This window comes from Musa acuminata, chromosome BXJ1-3 (assembly GCF_036884655.1).
Source record: "Musa acuminata AAA Group cultivar baxijiao chromosome BXJ1-3, Cavendish_Baxijiao_AAA, whole genome shotgun sequence".
NCBI classification, from domain to species: domain Eukaryota; kingdom Viridiplantae; phylum Streptophyta; class Magnoliopsida; order Zingiberales; family Musaceae; genus Musa; species Musa acuminata.
The window spans coordinates 360,171-386,213 of NC_088329.1; the positions used below are offsets into that span (position 1 = coordinate 360,171).

Sequence of the window (26,043 nt, forward strand, 5' to 3'; positions counted from 1 at the left end):
ACTTATTGTTCTATATTGTCTTATTGACAACATGTGAGACATATTCCAATATATTTTTCTATGTTAATTCTCATATTTGGCTAATAGAATGTCCTTTTCACGAGAGCTAAAATTCTATGAATACCCTGATGCTTATCCTAAAAAGGATCATGACACTCCCTTGGAAGTTCACATATCAAAATTTACTCTAATATCAAATATCATAAACCTAGTTAGAATTACTTAAATCACGAGACACACTCATGGTCTCCGCTTACAAAAAAATAATCCTAGAATAAGTAATCTTACATAGGACTTGATGGAAAGCCTCAACAAATAGGCAATTCAATAAACACTTAGAGAAAGAAAAAGAAAGAGAAAACAATGACAAAAAAAAAAAAAAAAATCGTAAGTCGACAAATAATGTAAGGTAAATTTATGCACATTTTTGTGTACAAACTTATAAAAACAAATGGGACCAAATTCTACTCCAAAGCTCATATAATCTAATCCTGTGCCACTTAAAGGTTATAAGCGACTGAGATCATTGATGTTTTACACCACACAAGAAACTTGAGATAACAACTTTGTAAATTACGTAGGCCTATAGGAATCATGCAAAAACACATAAAAATCAAGTAAAACATAGTGCCAAATAATTGTACAACCAAATGTAAATGACAAATGATCCATTAATAGTGACACCCGTCCTCATAGCTAACGAGTCTTGTGCCGTTCTAAGCTCCCGTCCTCCCATCAACATTTCGTTTGATATAGAAATCCTACTTAGTCCAAGTGTCCATTTCTCTCTCTCTCTCTCTCTCTCTCTCTTTTTATTTATTTTTTTTTATTTTGGAGAAATGTATTAATCTATCATTGCTTGATGCCAGTGCGGATGTTTAAGAGAGCCTAAGGAGATAGATTTTTCGTTAGATAGATATTAATTTCTTTATTATCTCTTCTTAGTTATACAAAAGTTCTCATCTCACTGCTCCGCTCGCGTGCATCTCACGCGCCGCATGCTTATTTATTTATTTATTTATTATATATATGGGGTTAAAATCCGCAAAACCAAAGGCTCCCCGCCACCTTCGCGGCTCCGTTGCGCTCCTCGAATGACGCCCGCGTCCTCCAACTGTTCAGCCTCCTCCCTTTCTGACCCTCGCTGCCAAGCCCTAATTGCAGTGGAACAAGGGGAGGGGTCGCGGAGGAGCACGGGAGGGTTCGCCCCGCGCAGCGTCGGCACCCTCCTTTCCTGCGCTTCTTCCTCCCATGGAAGGATCACCCAAGCCCTAGATCTTCTCGTCCCAAGATGGCTCTGCATCTTCCTCCGCTGCTACTCTTGCTGTTTCTGCGGCTCTCTGGTCTGGTCCACGGCACAACCGACCCGTCTGATGGTAAGCGATCTGCGTAATTCTCCGTCTTCAATGGCTCATCTTGTTTATTGTTATTCCTCCTTGTGCTCCTTACGAGTCCGGTGAGATTATTTATTTATTTATTTTTCCATAAACGGTCTCTTGACGTTGTATAATTACGAAACAATTGATGGACTGTCCATGTGAACTTGAAAGACCAGAAAAACGAAGCCTTTTGTTTTAGGGATTATAGTCTTTCCTGATTTTGATTGAGGACTGTCGGGATGATTGCTTCTTGCGTCTCTCTTTTCACCATCTTCCAATGGATTGAAGAGAGATATCTCATTGTGTCCAATTGATTGACATCTTAATACGATGGAATCTCTAACTCTTGTTTTGCACGGTTCTAGTCCAACGCTGCAATCACTTCTCTAGATTCCAGGCTTTTTATCTGTTTCATTTTACATTATTGGTTTTATTTTACTTTTTGCAGTTTCTGCCTTGAATGACCTGTATAGAAGCTTAAATTCTCCCTCCCAGTTGACGGGATGGAGTTCCAGTGGTGGTGATCCCTGTGGGAACGATTGGAAAGGCATCAAGTGCTCTGGCTCCTCCGTGACAGAAATGTGAGGAACTTAAATTTTCGTGGATTCTTATGGTGGCTAGCTTTCTGCAGTTGCTGTAAACTAGTCATCATGAAGTTTTCATCCAGGACGTTCTTCTGGAGTGTGTTTTATGTGATCATTTATGAAGATACACTCATTAAGTCATGTGGTATAGCTGCATATGCAGAATATGCCACCTATGCAAATTACATTGCTGAAAATGCAGATTATATTACCACATACGGAATTCTTTCTTGGTGATTTGTGCTGCAATACATATTCCATGTAAAATGATACTTTTGTCTCTTAAACCCCATTCACTTCTTATTACTTTTCACTTAATGCTGCATATGGAGAATATGCAATGTATGCAAAAATCCTCGCTGAAAATGCAGATTATGTTACCACATAGGATGATTCTTTCTTGGTGATTTGTCCCGCAATACAAATTCCATGAAAAATGATACATTTGTCTCTTAAACCTCATTCATTTCTTATTACTTTTCTCTTAAGTATGCTATCAAATGATTATATGCATTTAGTAAATATCTAATTTGACTATACTGCCTGCTTGGATTAGCTAAAGTTCATGGTGGTAGAGGAACATGATGTAGTTATTGTTCAAAGCTTTGTTGTACTTGTAACCATATGTCACTTTATAAATAGGGCAAGCCAGTATATGAGGCTTCAGCCGGTGCAGGGTTTTAGGAGGAGTATGTAGCCTTGCCCACCCCTATAAGTACAGAAGCTGTTCTCATGACTCGTACATTGGTCACCCAGGTTGCAAAGGAGCAATTTTAATATTGTACCAAGGCTCAAACTGACATATGTTGCATAAAGATTTGTGCTTTGTTGACAGCACATATAGTGTTGCAGTTTTAAGAACATTTCTCAAAAATGTAACCATCATTGATGTTGGGCATATCCGGCTGTTACATTAAGGGTTAAAGATCAATAACTTATACTATGAATAAAAGAAAGCTGCTGGATTATGCTTTTACTAATATAGCTTTTGATTAAAGGACAAGCATCACTCTGACATTTCGTTAGGAGGAAGGTAAGTTTTATAAAAAAAGTCCACTGTTTATTTATACAAAGGCATAGAGGTTTTAATGCCATAGTATATCAAATGTTGAGGCTCATTTCATAAGAGTGCTTATGATGATGACCCTTTTGCCTAACAGTACTTGGTAGGCAATTTGTGAAAGTTGCTATATATTTTTTGTCATTACTTTACTGAAGGCACTTAATTGCTTAAATTCTCTTTGTTTTAACCAGAATACTCTCAGGTCTTGGATTGACTGGTACAACTGGTTACCAACTGTCGAGCTTGACTTCAGTAACTTATTTGTAAGGACTAACTTGGTTCTCTTTGAAAAATATTAATGTTGCAAGTTGCAAATTAGCATGTCTTTTCTTTGTCTTAGTACAGTGATTTGAGCAAGAACAATCTTCATGGTGATATACCTTACCAACTTCCACCTAATGCCATTCATATGTAAGTTGCACCTTAAAATAATGAATATTTGCCAACTCTGATTTCACGCTTGCTATCGCTTTACCTTTATGTCCATTTTAAAGAATATGAAAAGTCAAAGGAAACCTACAGTCATCTGTAGCAAATCAGTTTGGCAGATCCTTGTGGTTGAAATCATTTCAAAACTATATAGTCACAAGGCTATCATATAAATGAGATTTCAATCCTTTGTTTGGTCACATGGCCAGCATATCAACAGGATATCAATGTTCGTTTGAGTTTAGTTTGACATCTTTTTATGAATGCAGAGATCTTTCTGGAAATGTACTTACTGGAGGGATTTCTTATTCAATTTCTCAGATGACTGATCTTAACTATTTGTAAGGAGATTTTGATTTTCATTGCATCTCCGCTCCCATTTTCATCGATGCTTCTTAGTGATCAGTCATTTGATGATGGAACACAGAAATCTCGCCAATAACCAGCTCAGTGGACAGTTAACTGATATGTTCAGAAAACTTCCCAGTCTCTCATTGCTGTAAGATAGCTTCCACTTGATTACACAATCTATCTATGTCTTCAAAATAAAGAAATTAATTTTGCTATTGTTGCCAATGATTTGTGACTGTGAAAATGGTTTCCTTTTTCCAGAAACTATGCATATTGGCATTAGTAATATTTATTAGTCTATCTCATTAGAATTAAAAAATTGTAGTCATTTAAATCTCTTTTTCCTACTGACTTCAAGTTCAACTTATGTACATGATACATACTTAAAAAACCATGTATCTAGATTCTACAGCACTTACCATCGGATATTGTAAACCAATGGCAGGAACCCTGCATTTCCCAAGCACTTTACTTTTGAGAAACCTACAAACAGAGAAGATATTAAGTATGACTTACAATGGGTGACTTAAGTTTCATGACTTGCAGGTGTAATGAAGCTAAATATATTGATGGATTCATCATTGCAATATGAGAGTATTGTTGGTATTGGTTGAATCCTATGAGAGATCATTATAGAACACTTTAGACCATTTCTCCTCTTTCATTAGTTGTTTGCATATATCAGAGCGATATCTTATGAGGATGGCATTGGGAGAGGCTATAAGTGGCTAGAAAGGAAGGCAATAGGAGAATTTGGGTGTGTGTAGTTGTGAATAACATACATGATTCCTAAGGTGTGCAATGCAAAAGGTTCAGACCACCATTCGAAAGGTTCTTAGTTTGCCAATTAGTTAATTCTAGTGAACTTACCATTTCATTGAGGGTAATGTTCGTGCCGGCTAGTTAGAGACCGATCTATGTTATATGTTGCATATTGGCAAATATATATGTTTTATGACATATATATAAGACATGCATTGATATGACAGTTTATGACATCTATTTTATATGTTGCATATTGGCAAATATATATGTTTTATGACATATATAAGACATTCGTTAATATGGCAGTTTATATGTGTATATACACATGCATATATACACACACACACCTACCCTTTTTTTTGGCAAAGGGTAGGTGTATGTGTGTATATATGTTGATTTGGGTGCTAGTGATCATATGACCAGTCTTTCCCACATGTTATCCTCCTATACTCCATGTTCTGATAACCTTAAAGTTCGTATTGCTGATGCATCTTTGTCCCTGGTTGCAGCAAGAAATGGTTCTATTGTTCTTTCAAAAAACCTAATTTTGAAATCTGTTCTACGTGTTCCTAACCTATCCTGTAATCTCTTATCCATTAGAAAACTCACTTGAGATTCAAATTGTCTGACTAAATCTTTCCATCTCATTGTGAGTTTCAAGATATAAGCTCAGGGAGGATGATTGGCAGTACTAGAGAGGTTGATCAACTCTATTACATTGAAGGGTAATGCTTCCTTCGATGGACAAGCTCCAGCTGTAGGCAGTTTCTCTTCCTTTTCTGATATGGATGAAATAATTTTATGACACTATAGATTAGGCCATCCTAGATTCAAGTACTTGGATAAGTTGTTTCCTTTTCTTTTCAAGAATAAGAATATATCTCAATTTCAGTGTGAAATCTGTCAATTTGTCAAACATCATCGTGTCATGTTCCTTTCACAGCCATACAAATCATCCCAACCTTTTTACTTAATCCACTGTGACATTTGGGCAAAAACATTACTGGATATAGGTGGTTTATTGCCTTCATTGATGATTATACTAGAGTTTGTTGGATTGTATCACTCTTAACTTTGAGGCCTTAAGTAGGAGAGATTGTATCACTCTCAACTTAGTTTTATATTGAAAATGAGTAAAGAAATGAGTTGAGACAGAACGGCATACTATCGCTTAAGCATGTTTTGCCATATAGTTCTTTGGTAAACAAGTTAATGTGTCACTTATTCCATTGGGCAGGAGAAAGAAACTCATTCATTTATTAAATAACTGATGTCCCAATTACTATCCCTTCTCTCTTTTTATAAGCCCTAAATAGAAGAAGAAAATATAGGTACAATAATAAGGAAAAAAAAACATGAAGGCTAATCAACCTTTTTTTTTTTTCATTTTGAGAAGATAAATTTTCGGATTTCTTTGGCAAGTAGTTTTTTGATTGATAATCTTTTGTCTTTCTTGTTAGGTGAAATTTTCTTGTAGAGATGGAATCTTAATTTAACCAGGTTTTGAGTTCTTCTATCTTTTCTTCATTGGCTTTATTTTTTCTTCTTTCTAAACAATTTAGGAAAGAAAGGCAGAAACGTAGGTGATGTAGGCTTGTGGCAACGTATAATTTTTACAAGTTTTTCCTTCTTAACTTCTGAAACATATAATTGGAATTACAATTTTTTCTCTTTGGAGTTTGGATTTCCCATATATATATATTAAATTATATTATTACTATACATGTGTTATTCTCTTTTTTGGGTAACTGGAAGGATCTTTCACTGAAACAACTATGTATTTTCACAAAATTGCATTTAACGCCAAATTTAGTCATTTGCAAGAATTAGTATAGCTTGGGCTCTTCTCTATTTAACACAATTTCCTTTTTAGATTCACTTGACACAAATAATGATCTTGTTTGTAATTAGCACTTAAACAACAATTTACCTCTTTACATAAGATTCTTGATCTGATGCATGTACTTTGTGCGTATGATCATATTCTATTATTACTAAGCCCAAGTCATGATACCAGGGATCTCTCATTCAACCACTTCTCAGGTACCCTGCCTCAGAGCTTTGGATCTCTTTCAAGTCTCAAAACTTTGTAAGGAATGAAAGTTTTCTCTCTATCTTCTTGAGCTTCTGTTGGACTAATATTGTGTGTGTTGACTTGCAGACGTCTGCAGAACAATCAATTTAGTGGTTCACTTGGTGTTCTTGCCACTCTTTCTCTCGATGATTTGTAAGTGTTGCTTAATAATCAGGTTATGAGTTAGATGTCCTTTCCATTTAGTTGGAGTAGTGGATGGTGTATAATTTCAGGTGTAATTACGTACAATTTGTAATTCAGTTACACTGAAAGAAAGTTTTTCGAAGTTGATGGTGCTTTACTTTTTTTTCTTTAATATGAAAAGTAATTATCAATTTTAAATATTTATGCTAATCTTTGTCAATTTTAATTTGTCCCTGTCTTCTTACTTTTAGCTGTAATTATCAAGTTAAAATGGTTATTTGATTAGAAAAATCTTTCAGATGCTTATTGGTTGTTAATAAATGAAGCTTAAGAATGTATTCAAGGCAATGAAAAGACAAATATAACATACTGCCAACTATACAAGAATTATTAGGAGTTCAAAATTTACAGTATACATACTATGTGAAACTTGTAGAAAGCTTATGCACTAATCTGAGCGGGGTTTGAGGTACATAAAAATGTAGGTTACATACTTAGACAAGATGTACCAGCTCTTTACAGCTTGAACTAGGAGGTCTCGTTCAGTAATTTTTAAGATTGTTGTGCTTTTGCAGTTTTGCTAACACATCATGTTCTTTCAGTATGTGTTTTATCGTCTTTTATTTCTGTTAATTATTCTTGAACAGTTTAAACGACTGAAAAATTGGTTGCTTGTTGTAAATAGTTAACAAGCCAATTATCTGAGTAATCTTTAACCAGTTTTTTCTTTTTTTTTTTGTTATGCTGCCAGGAATGTTCAGAACAACCAGTTTACCGGTTGGATTCCCAACAAATTGAAAAGTATAAATGATTTTAAGTGAGCAGTCTTAAACATTTTTTTTCCCTTTCCTCTTCTTTTACTGAAAAGTTTTTTTGGTTAATGTGGATTTTCTGCTTTATGAAATCTTTTCTGATGGTTGCTGTTTTCTTTTATAAGAATCGATGGAAATTCTTGGTCCTCTGGACCAGCACCTCCAGGCATGTCTACAGCTGCAGACAGTAATGGTGGAAGCTCATCTATGTACAACAAACAAACTGCAGGTCTGAAAGGTGCAGCCATTGCTGTGATAGTGATCGCTGTCTTGGTTGTGATTCTCATCTTAATGGCTTTTGCTAAGCGAAGATCTTCAGTTTCATCTTATTATATGGAGGAACAATTTAGCCAGAATAGATCATTTACACCTCTAGTAGACAATGAATTTGCAGGTATTTTCTTTGATCATGTTAATTGCCAGAGAATCTGTGTATAGTATTTTTTTGGACAAATTCTTGTATATAGTATTGTTTGATGGCTGTTCATATACAATATCTAATTGTATTATCGTTTGCACTTCTAGTAGGTGAAGAGTTTTCTGGTGGTTCCTTTCATCATGTTAATTATCCAGAATACCTATTAACAGTGTCATATAGCTGCTCTTGTATAAGTTCTGATTGTAGTAATAGCAATTGTTAACTTATGCATATTTGATTCTTAGATGCATTCCACAAAATTCAAATCGAGAGGAGTCTCATATGATTTCACTATCTATTTTGGGTTTGACAGCTGACAATATTTACTTGCTGCAAAACCTTATTCATATTATTACACTGTAGTAATTCTTTTGGCTAGATAATGGTGTTAAAGTTGTTTTCATTAGGTTGTACATTGTCAATATTTGCATGCATCTCATTCCTGGCACTCCAAAGTCCAAAGTTCCATTATTAGTAGCAATTATATGAATCGTAATATTCCAATCAGAAGATACCTGTTCTTTAGTCCCAACAAGAACCAAGACGGTTACAGGACTATTCATTGGGTGCACCAGATTTATTAATAAATGTATTTAGGACACAATCTTTTACTTTGAGAACTATGATGTAGTCCATTAATGTTTAAAAGTGAAAATTGCAGTTCAGTTTAGATGATCCATGATAACTTTAATGTGAGCAGTTTGAAGGTTAACTGTAGTATACACAGAAGGTCCACATAGTTGGAAGCTAATCAGGTTCTTGTTGGACATAGGCATGTGATAGTGTAGAAGTAGACTGCTTAAAATGTAGAGGGGGCCTTTGGGTTGGTCTGCTTATTTTGCATTTCGTAAGACAATTGTAAATCTGCTCTGCTTTATGGATCGAATTGTTGGGTGCCTAGAAAACAACATGTGCAAAGAGTTAGTGTTGCTGAGATGACAGTATCAGGGTGGATGCCTGAAATTATCAAAAAATAAAATTATTTATATTCTCAATAATTAGTGTTAAGAGGTAAAATAATTAATATTAATAGTATGAGGAGAGGTAGAGAAAGACCTAAAAAGATTTTAATAGAAACTATAAGTAAATATTTATGTATTCCGAACTTAATTAATCATATGACTTTTTTACAGATCTCAATGACGACAAAAGATTCACGTAGCCGATCGTAAATAGTTGGACTCACGGCTTTGTTGTTATTGTATTCTTAATAATTAAGGAAGTAAAACCATTTCTAGACATTGGTTTACTGTTGAAGCCAAAAGCAAGTTGAATTCTATGTAGAGTAGGAATGTTGGTTTATCGGACATCTAAAGGTCATTGCTTATTTCTTAATTTATTGCAAAGAGTTCAAAGAATTTGTATTATCATTTATGTTAATTAGTGTTCATGTCTAATGGTGAGAGATCAAACCAAGGCAACTTATTTCAACATTATTCTTTTGTTAGTTTATCAGGAAGGTTATATTTACCACAGAATTATAGCTCTATTCAAGTTCCGAGTTGTTATTGTTCAAGTTGCTCGAATCCCAATAAGAAGCTCATTAAAGCTTTTGGTTCATTTACAATATCTTCATTTTCTCTTCCACTTTTTCCTTTGAAGAATGAATTAGTACTATGTAGTTGTAACTTGTAAGATCAAATTTAAAAGTGGTGCTAACTCTAGTTATAATATTTTTTTATTTGTAAGGAAATTCATTCCAGACAAGCAATTTATAGACTAATCTGATTATTATAAGTAAACCCATTCCAGACAAGCAACGTATAGACTTATCTGATGATCAACAAGAGATTGATTACTGATCACAACTTGGTCGACATTTTATATCACCATTTGATATGTACTTGGTAGCTAATGTCTTCACTTTCTCTTCCCATTTATTTAAAAGTGAATTAGAGCTAAGTGATTGTAAGATCTGAACTTAAATGAGCCCTATCTATAGTTGATGTGAATTCAATAGTTCTTTTTATTTGTAAGGATCCCAAGGAAATCCATTCCAGGCAAGCAATGCATAGATTTATTTGATGATTGATAAGAGATTGAATATTGATCGCAGTCTATCATAACTTGGTCAACATTTCATAATACCATTTGATATGTATTTAGTAACTAGTATAATTGATCTTCTTGCCAAAGTTATCTGACTTTGGTATAGTAACTTTAGTTCCTCCAAGACTTGGTACTCTTATTCCACTCCTTTGCTTGTTGAAAAGAAGTCAATGTACACCAGTTTAATTTAGTCTTGATCTTGATGATTGATAATTTCTGGAACTCGTGCCTGATGAGTAATGTTTTTTGTTAATTTAGTTGATTGTATGCCTTTCTTAAAGATTTTCTTTTTCTGTCACTTTAATTATCGATCTTTTATGGAATCTACTTATAGGAGTTAAGGATACTTCTTCAGTTGGCTTAAAGGCTACGGAAACAGCTACCACGGGACTTAAAGAACCATTTGCTGATACTCAAAAGTCATTCACTGATAATGACTTTGCAAATACATTTAATTCGAGAAGAAACACAGATCTGATTTCTTTCCCAACTTACTCGTTAGCAGATCTGCAAGCTGCTACTCTAAACTTTAGCTCAAGCAGCCTTCTTGGGCAAGGAAATATCGGACAAGTGTACAAAGCAAAATTTGCTGATGGAAAGGTACAGTGAGGTTTGGAAAAATTTGCATCTACCATATGTATGTCCATAAGATACCTGTCTCCATCTCCCTTGTCATATATGTATAGTCTATAATGGGCATATATCATATATATACAAAATTTCATGTGTACATATTAATGCCATGACTTTGGGTATTGTGCTGTGTTTTGGCAATATGATCTTTTGCTGTTGATGAAATAAGCCTGTCCTTATTGGCTTTTTATTTCATATAATCATAAGAATATGAATTGTAACAATTGCTTTTTTGTTTCGCTACTTTAGGTTGGCTCTATAAATTATTTGTTTGTGGGTCATGCACATGGATCATTATCCATTATTCAATTATAATTAAGGCCGTCATGTTCATTTGAATGTTGTTTGTGTTTTGGATGCTTATTGTTGCTTTAGGAATAAAAAACAAATTTCCTAGTTGATGGATTATGTAATCTTATTTGTTGAAGTCATATTCTTGAATTTGGTTTTATTGTTCTGAATTCTGATCCTAAATATAGCTAACCTCAAGGTTCGCAATACCGTACCGTACCGGAGTTTCGACCTGGGCTCGGTACCGGTACGGTACGGTATACCGCTCGGTACACTCAGGTGTACCGAGCGGTATATTCAGGCGTGCCGAGCACTGTAGCAGTGTCGGAACGGTAACATATGGTCCGCGTACCGAAAGCCTGTCGGACCGGTACGTACCGCCCGTACCGGGCGGTACGGACCGGTACTGCAAACCATGGCTAACCTTATATATAAGTACAAGCAAGGTTCGCTGTATCGAGGTGTACCGCTCAGTATGTGTGGTACGTATCATTCCGACAGAGGATTGATATGTGAATTACCCTATACCGAGCGATACACGTTACATGACCCCATATTGCCTGATACGAGGTTTGTACTAGTCGATAACGGTTGAAATTCGATCGTTATTGATCGGTATGACCGTTACCGACTTGTACCGGTCTGTAACGATCGCATTTCAACCGTCACTGATCAAGGGCTGAGATTGCCCAGTTTCAAATGGTCATTTTGACTATTTGGACCATAGGTCAGGGTTTTTAAACCCTTTCCTCCTCGCTCTTTTAACTCATTTCACTTAAACTCTTCAACTCCTTTAAATTCTCTCACTCATATATCTCTAATTCTCACATTTTCACTCTCTTAGACTCAACAACGTTGCGCTTTGTGGATTGGATCAAATTTGGGAGGATTAAGAGGAATAATACTCTAATCAAGAGGAACTATAGACACTCAACCATCACTGTTGTCCGTCCAGCGTGCAAAGGCAAAGGTAAAGGGGAAGGCAGTAGCATCAACCGCGTCGTTGGAAATAATCGAGTCAAGTAATGAGACACCTTCTCAATCGTATTCAACAACCCACTTAGTCTAGAGACATAGTAGCGATATGGATAGCAGTGTCTCGACCGATGATGGTGGCGACGCCAGGGAGTCGATGGTCCGGTCTACACAATTTGAGGGTGGTGCATGGACCAAGGAGCATTATTTTATATATGTCACCCATGATTCGGACCATGAAACTCGATGAGGTACTAGTCAAGTTTATACACAGAAGGGGAAGAGGAAGGCAGTGGATGATTTTGAGCAAATGCGACAGAACCTACATAACGTAGACACAGAGCGAAGCTCATCATATTCACAAAAGTCGTATTATGGAGAATCTTACGACCAACAATAATATGGTGATAATTGGTCAAACTTCTTCGAGCAGCAATATAGTGATTGATCTTATGATACGAAGCAGATCAGTGGCGAAAGTAGAAGTTTCGATATTATTCTTCATTCTTCACACTAATACATGCTACAATCGTCCTTGCCTTAGGAGTCGCTTCGAACACATGTGGTTCACGACAATTAGAATATGACTATCATCACATTGATGCACCAATGATATAAGATGTATTAGTATACTATGTCGTGGGATCAATTTCAGGATTGAGTCCTACAAACATATCAAATTGATATACAGATATATAGGATCGAGGACCTCGATCCATTGCTCGTGGAGTCGCATCGTTCTTTTTATGGTAGAACAAGGTATATCCTTTGATTCATTACTTGATTCATTTGAATCTTAAAGTTTAAGTTGTTTAAAAATTAATCTAACAATTCGAATAATTTCTTAGTAGATAATTCAATATTAACGGAAGGACGATCCGGAACGTACCACAAAGGTACTCCTTAAAGCTCGAAAATGATGTATCACTATTCTTTCCCAATTTAGATTATTTTTTCTTAAATTTTACTAAATTTATATCTATTTCCAACTTAAAAACCCTAATCTAACTTTTTTTTTTCTAGGAATTTTTGGAGCTATTTTTGGTAATTTTATTGTATCATCGATATGCCCTGGCGTATCGACATACGATACATCGATATGCCTCAGTCTGTATCGTACCGATGATTGGTCAGTATACTAGTACGAATCGGTAAGGTGAACCTTGAGTACAAGTTCTTTTTCTGGGCTTGGCCCAGTTGCCCAACTTTAGTCTAGCTTGAATAATTAAATTTTAGCTGAGTTCAAACTGTAGATGATCATGACAGCCATGGGCAATGATTATTGAGGTTATTATCATTTTGTTGATATACTGAAGTCAAACTGTTGGCACAAAGGCAAAGAGTCTTAACTCTTAAGTGGCTTGTGCATCAGGAAATATATTTTCTACAGATGTGAATTTGTGAATCATTCTATTTATATATTCATACATACATCTGTATATGTATACATGTAATGAATATGTTTAAACATGTGTTTATTCATCATAGATAGAGTTGGACAGAATACATGTATGTAAACTTTTTTGTGCATAATCTAAACAAATGGATGTTTTAGGATGCAGGAATTTGGGGATTATGCACTTTTCATAAAGCACATTTTAACTGTCCAGATTCATATCCACAATCCACATATCAAAAAGGCAAAAGAAAAAGATTCCTTCCTACAGGAGCATAATCTATCAATATCTTGACTTATCTAATTGATTGAACAACCTTCTGACATATGTAGATTTCCAGGAACTATTTGGTCCCTGAATTCAGGAATCACGCAAATGCTTATCTTACATCAGGATGCAAGAGCCATTTTCTTGTATTCTTTGTAATATTTTTTTGAAGTTTGGTGGATGCAATATGTTGTCATATGGCATGTCTTTTGGCTACCTGCAAAGCTTGTTGAAGAAAAAGAAAAAGAAGTTAATGGGTTTTTTAAAGGTCGTATCCAAGGAAGAAAGTCATTCCCAATCAATAATTACTAAATAAGGAAGATTACCTATCGGCACTTGCAAGTAGATCTTCTTTGAAAAAAGGAAAATGGGTCATCAACTAACCTTGACTCAAAGATTAAGATATGCTTAAAGAAAATTATCTTATTTATTCTTTTTATTTGGAGGGTTTATTCAAAAGGATAATGGCTGTAAGCAATGAAATGACAATGTAATTGAAATTTAGATTAATAATAAAAACTTTTCTTTCTCGTGATTTGTGATTCCATTATCCACTTGTGAGACAACGGAGATATGAGGGCTTCATCCCTAGGAGTGATTCCTAGAGAGAGAAATCTTGATATATTTACCTTTCATTTATAGATTATTTGATGTCTTCTTCCTTCAACCTAGTCTTTCTGAAACATACATTTCATAAAATTAAATATAATTAAGATATTTTACAGCCTTGTTCTTGATTCTTAAAGAATGAAATGCTTTGATCTCTTTTGGCATCCCTTCCACATGTCATATCAATATGATATTAAACCTTAAATAGTTTTACCTATGTTATTTCATCCACTCACATCTTTGTTATGCTGTCATATCAGATCACTTCAGTCAGGAACATTTTATGACAAACTGACTTAAAGAGACTAAAAGTAAAATCATGATCCATTATTAAATTTATGTTTGTTCTATTGCAACTGAGTTGAAGAGGATCTTATAATGGAAAATTAATTATTAACTTCTGATGATGTCTGAATCTGATTGCTATAACCTCATTTTATAACAATTAATGGAGTCTTAAAACTTGTTACAATATTCAAATAAATTCATTTGTAGAATTTATGATCATTTGTGCTTAATCCTTTGCCTTTCTACTCTACGTGGCATCATTATTATGATCACATAACTAACTGGACATATTCCTCCATTTAATTGTGAGTGTTAAGAATGTTTAGGTTTGTTTGTAAAGATCAGTGATTTAAAAAGCGCTAGACGTCAAAAGACGATAAGGTCCAAAAATGCCTGAGGCGTTAGGCGCTCGCCCGAGCGAAGCGAGACACTAAAATATAAAAATATATAATATAATTAATAAATATAATTATTTAAAAATTTAAATAAAAATATATTATTAAATTAAGAAAATTAACAATATTAAAATCAAAATAATATATTATTAATCTAATAAATATAAATACTATTATTAGTATACTGTTAACAGTATACTATATACTGTTAACAGTATACAGAAGGAGAAGAAGGAAGAGGAGTGTCAGGGGGTGCTGACTGAGAAAAGAGGAAGCGACAGCGGCAGCGGGAGCGGGAGTGGGAATGTAAGGAGGCAGCGGCAGCGGGAGTGTAAGGAGGCAGCGGCAGCAGGAGTGGGAATGTAAGGAGGCAACGGTAACGAGAGTGCAAGGAGGCGGCGGGAGCAGGAGCTAGAGTGTAAGGAGGCAGCGGGAGTGGCGACAGCGGCAGCAGTAGCGATAGCGGCGAGTAGCGGCAACGGGAGCAGGAGCGGCGAGCAGCGAGTAGGGTTAGCTGGTTAGGGTTGGGCAACGACAGCTGATATCGATTTTAGTTGGTTCGATTGAACCAACTAACCACCAGAGACTAAACCAGACTTAAAATCCTAGTTCGGTCGCTTGGTTTAACCCAGGCGCTCGCCCGAAGCACCCAGCGCCTGGGCTCGGGCGAGCGCCTCATTGAAGCGCGCCGCTTGAAAGTTTAGCGAGGCGCTCGGGCCTCGCCTTGCCTCGCCCGAGCGCCTAGGCGAGCGCCCGAGCGCCTTTTTAAATCACTGGTAAAGATGTTGTCTATTATGCATTACTAGAGAGCTGGCAGTATAATTAGGAATAACCAAACTTTGAGCAATCAATATATTCTACCTTATATCACAACAGTGTGGGAAACTTTGATCATTATGATACAAGATTTTTATTTTCCCCTCTCAGACTAGGATTATTATTGACATGATAATTGTTAGATATATGTCCTGCAAAACAAGGACTAAATAAGAAGCATATGAGTTGGATTACTATAGATATGGGTGGAATGCACCAAGATTACACGTTATAAAAGGATATTCTTGCATTGTCAAGAGTTTTCAACAATAGAGAATGAAATAACAGAGAGTGCAAAAGAAAAACAGACCTCTTGGGCATCTCTCAGTTTCTGATTGCCACATTTTTGTTGTTTTGAGTGGTCAAGTTCAGGTCTGGTATCTTGTGTCAATGGAGATGGTACATAGGATTTCTATGACAATGTAGTTTGATGTCACATGCTGGGGCTGTTAATTAAATTATCCTATTGCATGTACCTTTTACATTTTAATTGATTTATGACTATAATGGTTGGGTGTTCAAACTTCTGCTTTTATAATATCATAAATGCTAGTCAAATGTGGTTGAAATATATTTTGCTTATGATGCTTTCTCAGGTTTTGGCTGTCAAGAAGATAGAGGCATTAAATTTATCTGGACGTTGTTCTCATGACTTCATGGAAATAGTGTCTGACATTTTCAAGCTGCACCATCCAAACATCACTGAACTTTTGGGTTATTGCTCAGAGCCCGATTACCAATTTTTAATCTATGAATTCCAACAGAATGGTTCTCTACATGGATTTTTACATTTATCGGATGATTATAGCAGACCATTGACTTGGGAAACCCGAGTAAGGATTGCTCTTGGGACAGCACGTGCTGTAGAGTAAGTAGATAACAATTACAAGCCATGTAAATAACCATTCAGTTACAAATTATTTAATTGAAATGCCTGATGGTCATAGTGAGCATGTTTTTCTCCCTGTATATCTAATTTACATTTGTCTTCTCTTAATTTTGATCAAATATATTCATTGTCAATTCAGGCTTCAGGACTTCTTGGATGGTACATGCAAGATCAACAATTTTAGCCGATCATTTTTAATATTTCCAGAAGTGGTGGAACAAAAACTGCTAATTTTTTCTTTGCAGCATAAATTTTCATGAAAATTGTTTACATGACAATATTCAGAAATTTTTTTTAGGACTTGTGGTATTTATAGCTATACTGGTATTATGCTACTGCATTATATTCTCATTGTTCATTTTTACAAACTATCTAATATATCTAAGCAAGGTCAAACTTGGGATGCTAGGAGTCAGATAGTTGTCAATAAAATTGTACAGGTCTGCAATTGGAAACATACTTAAAAGAATTGAGAGTGTGCTTCTCTGCAAATGCTGGTCTAATTGAAAGTTATATATGATTATTAGGACTGAGCATTCCCACAATATTAAAGTTCTACTGTATTCTATAACAAACAAAAAGGAGGACGTAAATGGAATAGCGATGATTTGCTTCCAATTAGCATTCTCAGTCACACCCTGTGTTAAAACCATCAACCTAGGAAGCCCTGTAATTTATTTACAGAATAGGACTCTCACGGAATGTCCTACTTTTGTAGTTTTGTGATCTTTGTCTTCAAATGATTTAATCATCCAGTTGCATGTTATGGTTATCCTGTGCGTTCTAAGTTTTGTATAGACATCTGCATGTCTTTTATATGATAATTCATGATAACCTTTCCAAAGACAGGAAATACCTATTGTGGTTAGTTGTTAAATAAAGTATATTCAGCTGTAACAATTGAATTAAGTGCTAAAATTACAACTTGATCAATTTTCATCTTTCTTAATCTCCTAATGTTAATATATCTGTTGCCATGTTGTAAATATCTTCCTAATTTCATCTGACAATCACTTTATATTTATCCAGGTACTTGCATGAGGTCCACTCCCCATCAGTGATCCACAAAAACATAAAATCTTCAAACATATTGCTTGATGCGGAGCTAAACCCACACTTGGCTGACTGTGGTCTAGCACCCTTCTTTGAGGTTTCAACGAAAGTTCATTTGCACCTTGTTATGGAATCATTTATGACATTGAAAACCATAAATCTGAGTCACTGAGTTCTAGTTCTATGTCTTTTTGCAACAGGATACAAATGAGAACTTGGGTCCTGGATACAATGCTCCTGAATGCACAAAACCTTCTGCCTATACAAGGAAGAGTGATGTCTATAGCTTTGGAGTGATCATGCTAGAGTTGTTGACTGGCCGTAAGCCCTTTGACAGGTAATTGAAGATGCTGGCACTCTAAGACTAGTCATTAAGATCTTGCCCTTTTCCCTCTGTGTTTAGCAGAGACAATTCAGTTAAGATAGTTCAGCATTCTTTCCGGTGCATGTAGTGTGTTATCTAAATAGAGCCAATACAGCCAATGCATCCTGGTCTTGATATTTATGGAAGCATATAGTAATATGGTGACATCGGCCATTTTCTCAGGTTCAGATACCTAACCTTATTAAATTCCTGGGCACACATAAATGGACATCTAATGGGCCATGATGTTTATTAAATAAGATCTATTGGTTTTCTACTAGTGTGCAAACTTCCCAAAATGATCTGTTGTGACCCAACACTTTTGTGGATACTGTTATCTCGAGGACCTACTGCTTGCAGTTTTACCTTTGTTTCATTGTCTAATTTTTTTCTTCTATTTTTAATAATTTACAGTTCTAAGCCAAGAATAGAGCAGTCATTAGTTCGCTGGGTAGCACCACAACTTCATGACATTGACACATTGGAACGGATGGCAGACCCTGCCCTCCATGGACTCTACCCGCCAAAGTCATTATCTCGATTTGCTGACATTGTCGCCCTATGTATCCAGGTAACATGCTTTATGAACTTCTTCTCGTACGCCTTTCTATGTGACTGCTCTGTTTGAGAGTCTTGACAAGTGTGAGACTGTTTCACTACACATTTTAAGCACCATATGCATCATATGGTGCAGTTGACTGAACCTTTCTCTTAGTGAGAGGTCGTCATATAACAATTTATCAAAGGTGTGATATTTAGAGCAAGGTTCACCATATCGTGGCATACCACTCGGTATGAATGGTACATACTAGTCTGATATGGAACTGGTACGGGTGGTACATCGGTATGCCTCATGTATCATGTGTTGGTATGCTTAGGTTCGGTACATACAGTACCGACAGTTGGCCGGTACACTAGTATGGATTGGTAAGGCGAATCATGATTTAGAGTATTGTGTGCTTGTCAATTATAATTTAATCCACGGTAACTTATTTCTATGTTTCTTTTGATTAATTCAGCTAGAGCCTGAGTTCCGGCCCGCCATGTCAGAAGTGGTACAGGCACTGGTTCAATGCGTTCATTGCACTAGCATCAACAAAAGGATTGGTGGGGATCTAGGCGCCTCTCGTAGAAGTGATGATTCTGACTCTGGATATTATTGAGCAAAACTTCGAACTCTATCGAAAGCCGGTGTATCTAACTAAAGGCATCACAGTCAACTTGTCATGCTGCTGATTGATATAACAGGTCCTCTGAGTAAATATCAATGAACATTGTTTCGGTTTTCGTAAGGAATAACTTCTGTAATCGTTGTGGATTTTTGAGCCATGAGCTGTATGTAATATATCCATCTAAAATCTTATGACAACTTGTTTCTATTGAGAATCGTGTTTCTTGTGAGTGACACTGGAATTCAGCTTTGAAATGCAATCTCTATTTCTTTAATAAGAGAAAAATGTTACCGAAGGGGAGACATAATGGTGAAAGAAATTTTGACGTTTTTAAGTCATTGGTGTTGAAGATGGATCATGGAATTTGACGTTGTCAAGTCATCGGTTACCGTGCATTGAATTTATGTCTATCTAAAGATTAAAATAAGTAAAAAGTATATATTATTAAAAAACATATTTAGTAGGCCTTTCTAAGTTTTCTTGAAATTTTGAGAGGAAAAAAAAGTGGGTTGAGTTACAATGTTTTTTAATAAAGAAGTGTAACAAAAAAAATCTTCTTTGATAATACAAAAAAAAAACAAAAAATGGTTTTTGGCTAAAAAAAAAAATGTTGAGTTAAAACAAAAAAGGTATAACACAAATCTAAAAAAAAAAAAACCTTCTTTGATAATATTTAAATGGTTTTTGGTTCAAAGTGATTCTAAATTCATCCTAAATTATGTACAATTAAAAAATCTACACAAATTCAACCCTTTAAGTGATGAAATTTATAAAAACGTACTCATTTTAAATTGGGTTATACTATTTTTAAACTATATAACTCCTCCATTCAAAAACTCAAATCTCCAAGAAAAAAATTGCTTTTGAACTTTAATAATATTCCAGTAGTTTTTGAGATCCCAAAGGGGTTAAACATCAAATGTCACTCACAAGAAACACTTGATTCTTGATAGAAACAAGAAGAGTTGTCACAAGATTTTAGATGGATATATTATTAAAGAATTGCATTCCAATCAATCATATCTCATCAACAACAGTTTTTCATCTACTGGAATTTGTAAATAAAACAACTTTAGGTGCATAAAGATTGTATAAAATATTACAAAAAGACATATAAATATCTCTAATTTAATATTTATATTATCCTTTAATATATATACATAGTCTTCAATTTTATATCGACTATATTCCAACTACTGATTGATGCTTACACCAACTTATCTCCAAAGTAGGGGGTGGTTAGGACTTGGGAGTGAGAAGATCCTAAGTTGCAATTCGCTGTCACGTCATGTCATGTCATGTCATGCCACATTAGTTGCAATTCGCTGTGCCCGTTGTATTATGTATGCACCCCAAGCCATGATGTCGCTAAGCGCCACATTACTCGGTCATCTCTCTGTTCCAGCGGCGGCCTCCTAAACGCCGATCCGATCCGCTCCCTGTGGCGGCCGAGAACGGCCGGTGATGGTGGCCAACGGCGGGGAGTGTTGATGACGTCTGCCTGCTGCTCGATTCCAGGTAAGAAGCCAGCCAGGCCACCCTCCTCCTCCCTTGTTCTACCGCCGACCAAGATCATCGATCCACTTCTCTCGCTTGCCTCCTCTTCTTCTTAAACCCCGTCCTCAATCTGAGGAAGAACACCGATTTCCACAAGTAGCTCGTGCTTTTGTACGCATCTTTTTCCATTTTCGTTTCTTCCTCCTGATGATGCTGGGATTTCTCTTCTTCTGTGATGTTGTGAAGTGATGGGTAGAGGTCTGTTGCCAAATTCTATCCATGTGTGCTGGATAACATGGCTCGGAGAATCTTAATTCATAACATAGCTTCACAAGCTTAACCTTGTGCTGAACCCTAAAGTTCAGCCCTTTTGATGTAACCTTCAGATCGTTTTGTTGACTTGAGTCACTCGATGCTTTCCCACAAGATGTAATGCCACATTCGTGTGTGTTACTTGGGAGATGAAACTTTCAACTCAAGTATCCTCTTCTATGGCTGATCAAGCTTGATGTTAATCTGTTGTTTCATGTCCAAATGCTATCGATGCTAATTCTCATGAAGGTGATCATCAGAATGGTAGATGCCGAATCTTGGCTTTAGTTTTTCTCTTTTATCTCCCGGTACAATGCACATATGTTTCTGTGTTGACGGTGATGCTTTACGCTGAGAAATCACCTCATAAGTAGAAATTGTTTACCCTGAAGTTTCTATAGTTTATTCTTATTATATGTTCGAGTCTTTTTGCTTATCTTTTGCTGCATCTTTGATGTTCGTCAGGTCATGCAAGGCAATCGTAGCTCACACAGGTGCGTAGCAAAAAGGGGCAAAGCATGGCATTGCAATGTATCCATAGGTAAGATGGCATTTTGGTGCATCATTATCTATTTAGTTGATGCAATGTAACTTGTGTTTGGCAATTTCTACGCTATCTAAATGTATGTATTTCTGGATGGAACCCGTAACAAAGTCGTGTGATTTCTTGTGCAACAATCTAACCACATGAGAAAATGCAGGTACACCACTGCATGTTGGGCAATGAGTGCATTTACCTTTTGTATGATCGCTCCATTCATCTCAAGATTCGCAAAAACAATTGCCATCCTGCATTAGCAAATGCACACATTAGCTAATGCAATGTACGATCAACAAATGCAGGTTGTCAGACACCCTCATGTTCTCTTCTCCTGGTGAGTTGTCAAAATTTATGGAAAATATACTTTCGGTTTACTTCCCTTTTGTATTTGTGTTCTTGCTATTTACTTTAATAATTTGACATATATTAAAATCCCATTATTAATTGAGTATCATATTTGGAGACCTCAATAGTTGCTACTTGGTTGCATTAGTTGTATCTCCTCATGGTTTCATGCAAATTAGTGAAGCATAAGTCTTGAATATGAAACTAATTATATTTATTAGAAAAAAAATGTTTCTCCAATTAATTTGGACACCATGGGCTTCAGAAGATCTTGAAGACATTTTTATTACACCAAGATGTTTTGTTTTTGTTGTCATTATGATAAAAAGATATGGTTATTTAGATGTGGCCGTTGAATTTGATTATGACAGGTATTAGGTGCATCAAACTCTTTCAGTGAACATGCTCCTTTGATTACTACTGTTTTGTTGATTGCTTCTTTGTAAATCAATACTTTGGCCTCGTAGAGACAATAGCTAAGTTAGCTTCAGCAGATAGGGTTCTATCTTTCTGAGAACGTAGTTTTTATTTTTCCTGAGGATTTCTATTTCTAGAACTAGCATTATTAGAATATATATATATATATATATATATATATATATATATATATATATATAGGAAGTATATTTGCTCCAAAAAGAAAAATAGGAATTAAGGAACTGTGTCTCTAGCAAGAAATTTCTGTGGATGGCTTCCATCATGACAGATCCAACCTAGGAAAAAAATCTGTTGTAAAAGAGGGAAGGGACAAGAATGGTTGCTGAACAATGAAATGCCTGGAGAAATCTGGCATGGTTTTCCTCCTGACACAAATGCACACTGTATAACAAAGTTGCTCGATCAGACTAGGAAGAAAGGTTCCCCTTCTAACGTGGCTGGTCATATTGATGCTAACGTTGTAGAGTTGAGTATTTTTTGATGTGGTAGAATAACAATTAAACCTTTATTACTTTTACATATTAACATGTTATGATGAACACTCTTGCTACAAACATGTTATATTAGGATGGTTTGATGAGATTTGTTAAATAACACCACTGTTAAACTATATCATAAATGAAATAAAAAACAAGGGGGAATTATGTTATATATATATATACATATATGTATATATACATATTGATATACATATACATATACATATACATATACATATACATATACATATACATATATATATATATATACATATACATATATATATACATATACATATTTATATATATATACATATATATATATATACATATACATATATATATATATATATATATACATATACATATATATATACATATATACATATACATATGTATATATATATATACATACATATACATATGTATATATATATATACATACATATACATATATATATATACATACATACATATACATATATATATATATATACATATACATATAGATATACATACATATGTATATATATATATATACATACATATACATATATATATATACATACATACATACATATACATATATATATATATATATATATACATATACATATAGATATACATACATATATATATATATACATATACATATAGATATACATACATATATATATATATACATATACATATAGATATACATACATATATATATATATATATATATATATAACCCTGTAAACTGTTATTCGTCACTCTGAACGTCTTGGATTGTTCAGTAATGTCTTTCTTCTGGTTTGTTAACTACATTATATAGATAATAACATTTCTTCATATGCACATTAGTTCTATATCTGCACAACCTCACATGCAAAACATAATTTGGGTATGCACATGCATGTGCATGTTAAAATTCTTGCCTATGTCTTTGTGGTGACTGTGCTGATCTTGGATCAATCATTCTTGGAATATGACAATTGCTAGTTTCATTGCTTCACCTGCAAATGAATTCAAGCAGAGAAAATGGCCTTACATCATAGAAGGATATGCTTTTTTTTCCCCTCTTTTTACAAAGAATAAATGGTGAAGACTGGATCCGATCCCAAGACTTTATTATCAATAGTCCAGGCTTTATCAGCTAGGTTAGGTGATATCTTGGAAGTTCATCAGATGATGTTTTGAACCCTCAATCTTTTAATAAGTGGTCTAGTGTAAAGCTAGGGTAAGTGACATCTTTGAAATTGGCTTGATGATGTTTTGAATATTGAATCTTTTGGTAAGTGATCTGGTATTCCATTACCGGACCAATATTTTAGATGGTGCAAGGGATATAGTTGCTCACGTATAAGCTTCCTCAGTGCCCATGACAACTTCTGCACGCTGGGCCGTCATTTTGCACAGCGTGCTACATTGAATTTGTGAAGAACAAAGTCACATTCAAGCAGTGAAAGTAATTATCCCTAATATCAAGTTGATTACTCAGTAATGATTCTTCCCATAAATTTGAATATTAGCTTTTGTCATAGAGCACACATAAAGCTACATGGAAGTGCTTGTTTAGTAAAACAAATACATTTGAGTATGATATCGTAGATTACATTGTGTTTGAATCAGTATTTGGTTTTAACTTTCTATATTTTTGGTCCCATGTTCTATGACCGATACATGTAAAGCATTCTTTTCTCTTAGTCTCATGAAGGAGCAGTCCCCTGTGCCAAACAAGTGACCTATGAAAATTGGCGGTCTCAGACCAAGTTGGTGTCTCACAAAAAAGAGGGAGCTGCAGATGGCAGCTGGGGATGTTGGTGGCCCTTTGTAGATTTAGCATTGGCAGGTAACCAACAACTACCAGACTTTATGAATTACAACTTGTGCAATGCCTAAGATGCTATAGACCATAACTATACATCAAACACATTGTTTTTTGTTCAAACAATGGGATGTTATTCCTAGTCCTCCACAAGTATCAGAATTAATACTGGACTGACAAGTCAGCAACTGTGTCTTCTTCTAGTGACAGATTCTCTCTTCCATAATTAGTTGCAAGTAATTACTAAAGACATTCCTAGTTATTATTTGACAATCCATAGCTTCTCCAAATTGCTAGGCTGCTCAGACCTAATCTCTTTCCAGCTTTACTAAAGTTAGACTGTGTGTTAATCATTGATATGATAATGAAATAGTCATCTGATGTAAATGAAAACGTTATTAATTTTGTGCAAAGAGTTGGCATGGATTTATCCAATCATGATAATCTTCTTGCAACTTTAATGTGTGTGATGTCCGATATAAGATATTAGCTACGCTGAAGGCCTGTGTGTGTGTTGGCAGCTACGTTGGTGGGTTCCACAGGATGAGTGGCACAAGGAGACGCCAGGTCAGATTCGTCGAGAAATGGCGTCCAGTTTTGCTCGCTCCGTCACGTGAGCCGTCGATTAAGTATTGGACGTCTGTCCGGTGGTTCCGTTGGAAGTTTGCCTTTCTTGCCGTCGACGCCGTCACCGAGGCGGTCGCATTACCTCCGCCCGGCGTTCCGCAAGTTGCCGCATTCTGCCACGCATCGTCGTCCCTAGCAATCGGTATCCTCACCTCGCCATTAAACGTTGCGTCGCCTAGCTGTCCAACCGGTGGTGGCTTTTCCTTTCTCTTCGCTGATGCCGTCACCGGCAGGGTGACGTTACCTCCGGGTGACGTTATGGAATGTGACGCCTTTTGCCACGCGTCGCCTTCGCGTCCTCCGGTACGCTCACTTCAGAATTAACGTTGCATCGCCCCGCTGGCGGAGCGGAGGTTTTGGCGGGAGGGGGTTTCTGTCGCCCTTTATTTGAGCCATGTCTCCCGTCCCCGTCGCCGTACCCAGGAAGTAACCCACCATACTTCCTATCGTGGGTCCCAGCGAATGTCCATTGGCTGGTCGATTCCCGGGTGCGCGAGAGCCCGTGCCCCTTCCGACCGCCTCGAAAGATATTTTTCGCGCCCTCACGTGCCAGCTGTCACTTTTCACGTTACCCCCTTCCCGTTTGCTCTTCTTCTGTATCCCTCTCCCTTCCCCTCCTGTGGGTCCCGTCGTTTTGCCCCCCCGGAAAAAGTAAAATCGGCAAAAAGACTGATAAATAACTTTTCCTTTCTTCGGGAATGGAATAAATGAAGGCGTTGTAAGCTGCAGAACCCCCAAACGCGCGGGTCATGCGGCCCAAACTCACGCCAAATCCCA

The 26,043-nt window shown here is 36.0% G+C and overlaps 1 protein-coding gene and 1 long non-coding RNA gene across 6 annotated transcripts; both read left to right on the top strand.

Annotated features, from left to right (window-relative positions):
• The first annotated feature begins 1,057 nt into the window (after positions 1-1,057).
• On the top strand, positions 1,058-19,424 carry LOC103977414 (protein STRUBBELIG-RECEPTOR FAMILY 5). Of its 4 annotated transcripts, none has more exons than XM_009392908.3 (16): positions 1,058-1,376; positions 1,828-1,960; positions 3,218-3,289; positions 3,372-3,437; positions 3,725-3,796; positions 3,883-3,954; positions 6,589-6,660; positions 6,733-6,798; positions 7,541-7,606; positions 7,727-7,995; positions 10,403-10,668; positions 16,336-16,607; positions 17,658-17,778; positions 17,882-18,018; positions 18,460-18,616; positions 19,065-19,424. In XM_009392908.3, the coding sequence occupies exons 1-16, from the start codon at positions 1,292-1,294 to the stop codon at positions 19,206-19,208; spliced, it is 2,070 nt and encodes a 689-aa protein (XP_009391183.2). In that variant the 5' UTR covers positions 1,058-1,291; the 3' UTR covers positions 19,209-19,424. The 4 variants fall into 4 exon arrangements, with proteins under 4 accessions (XP_009391183.2, XP_018678615.2, XP_064967839.1 ...); XM_018823070.2 differs by having other exon boundaries at positions 3,229-3,289; positions 3,367-3,437; XM_065111767.1 differs by lacking the exon at positions 3,372-3,437.
• A 1,134-nt stretch (positions 19,425-20,558) lies between these two features.
• Positions 20,559-25,545, top strand: LOC103977289 (uncharacterized). 2 transcript variants are annotated; one of them, XR_010487544.1, is made up of 5 exons: positions 20,559-20,735; positions 21,492-21,567; positions 21,728-21,901; positions 24,519-24,663; positions 25,161-25,545. It is a non-coding gene; the product is annotated as an uncharacterized LOC103977289 (long non-coding RNA). The 2 variants fall into 2 exon arrangements; XR_671100.3 differs by lacking the exon at positions 25,161-25,545 and having other exon boundaries at positions 20,565-20,735; positions 24,519-24,904.
• Positions 25,546-26,043: the final 498 nt, after the last annotated feature.

Excerpts from the sequence above, each read along its gene's own strand:
- LOC103977414 (XM_009392908.3), top strand. The coding sequence starts at position 1,292 with ATGGCTCTGCATCTTCCTCCGCTGCTACTCTTGCTGTTTCTGCGGCTC. Across the intron at positions 3,797-3,882 it reads ATGACTGATCTTAACTATTT|AAATCTCGCCAATAACCAGC; the intron begins GTAAGGAGATTT and ends GATGGAACACAG. Across the intron at positions 7,996-10,402 it reads AGTAGACAATGAATTTGCAG|GAGTTAAGGATACTTCTTCA; the intron begins GTATTTTCTTTG and ends ATCTACTTATAG.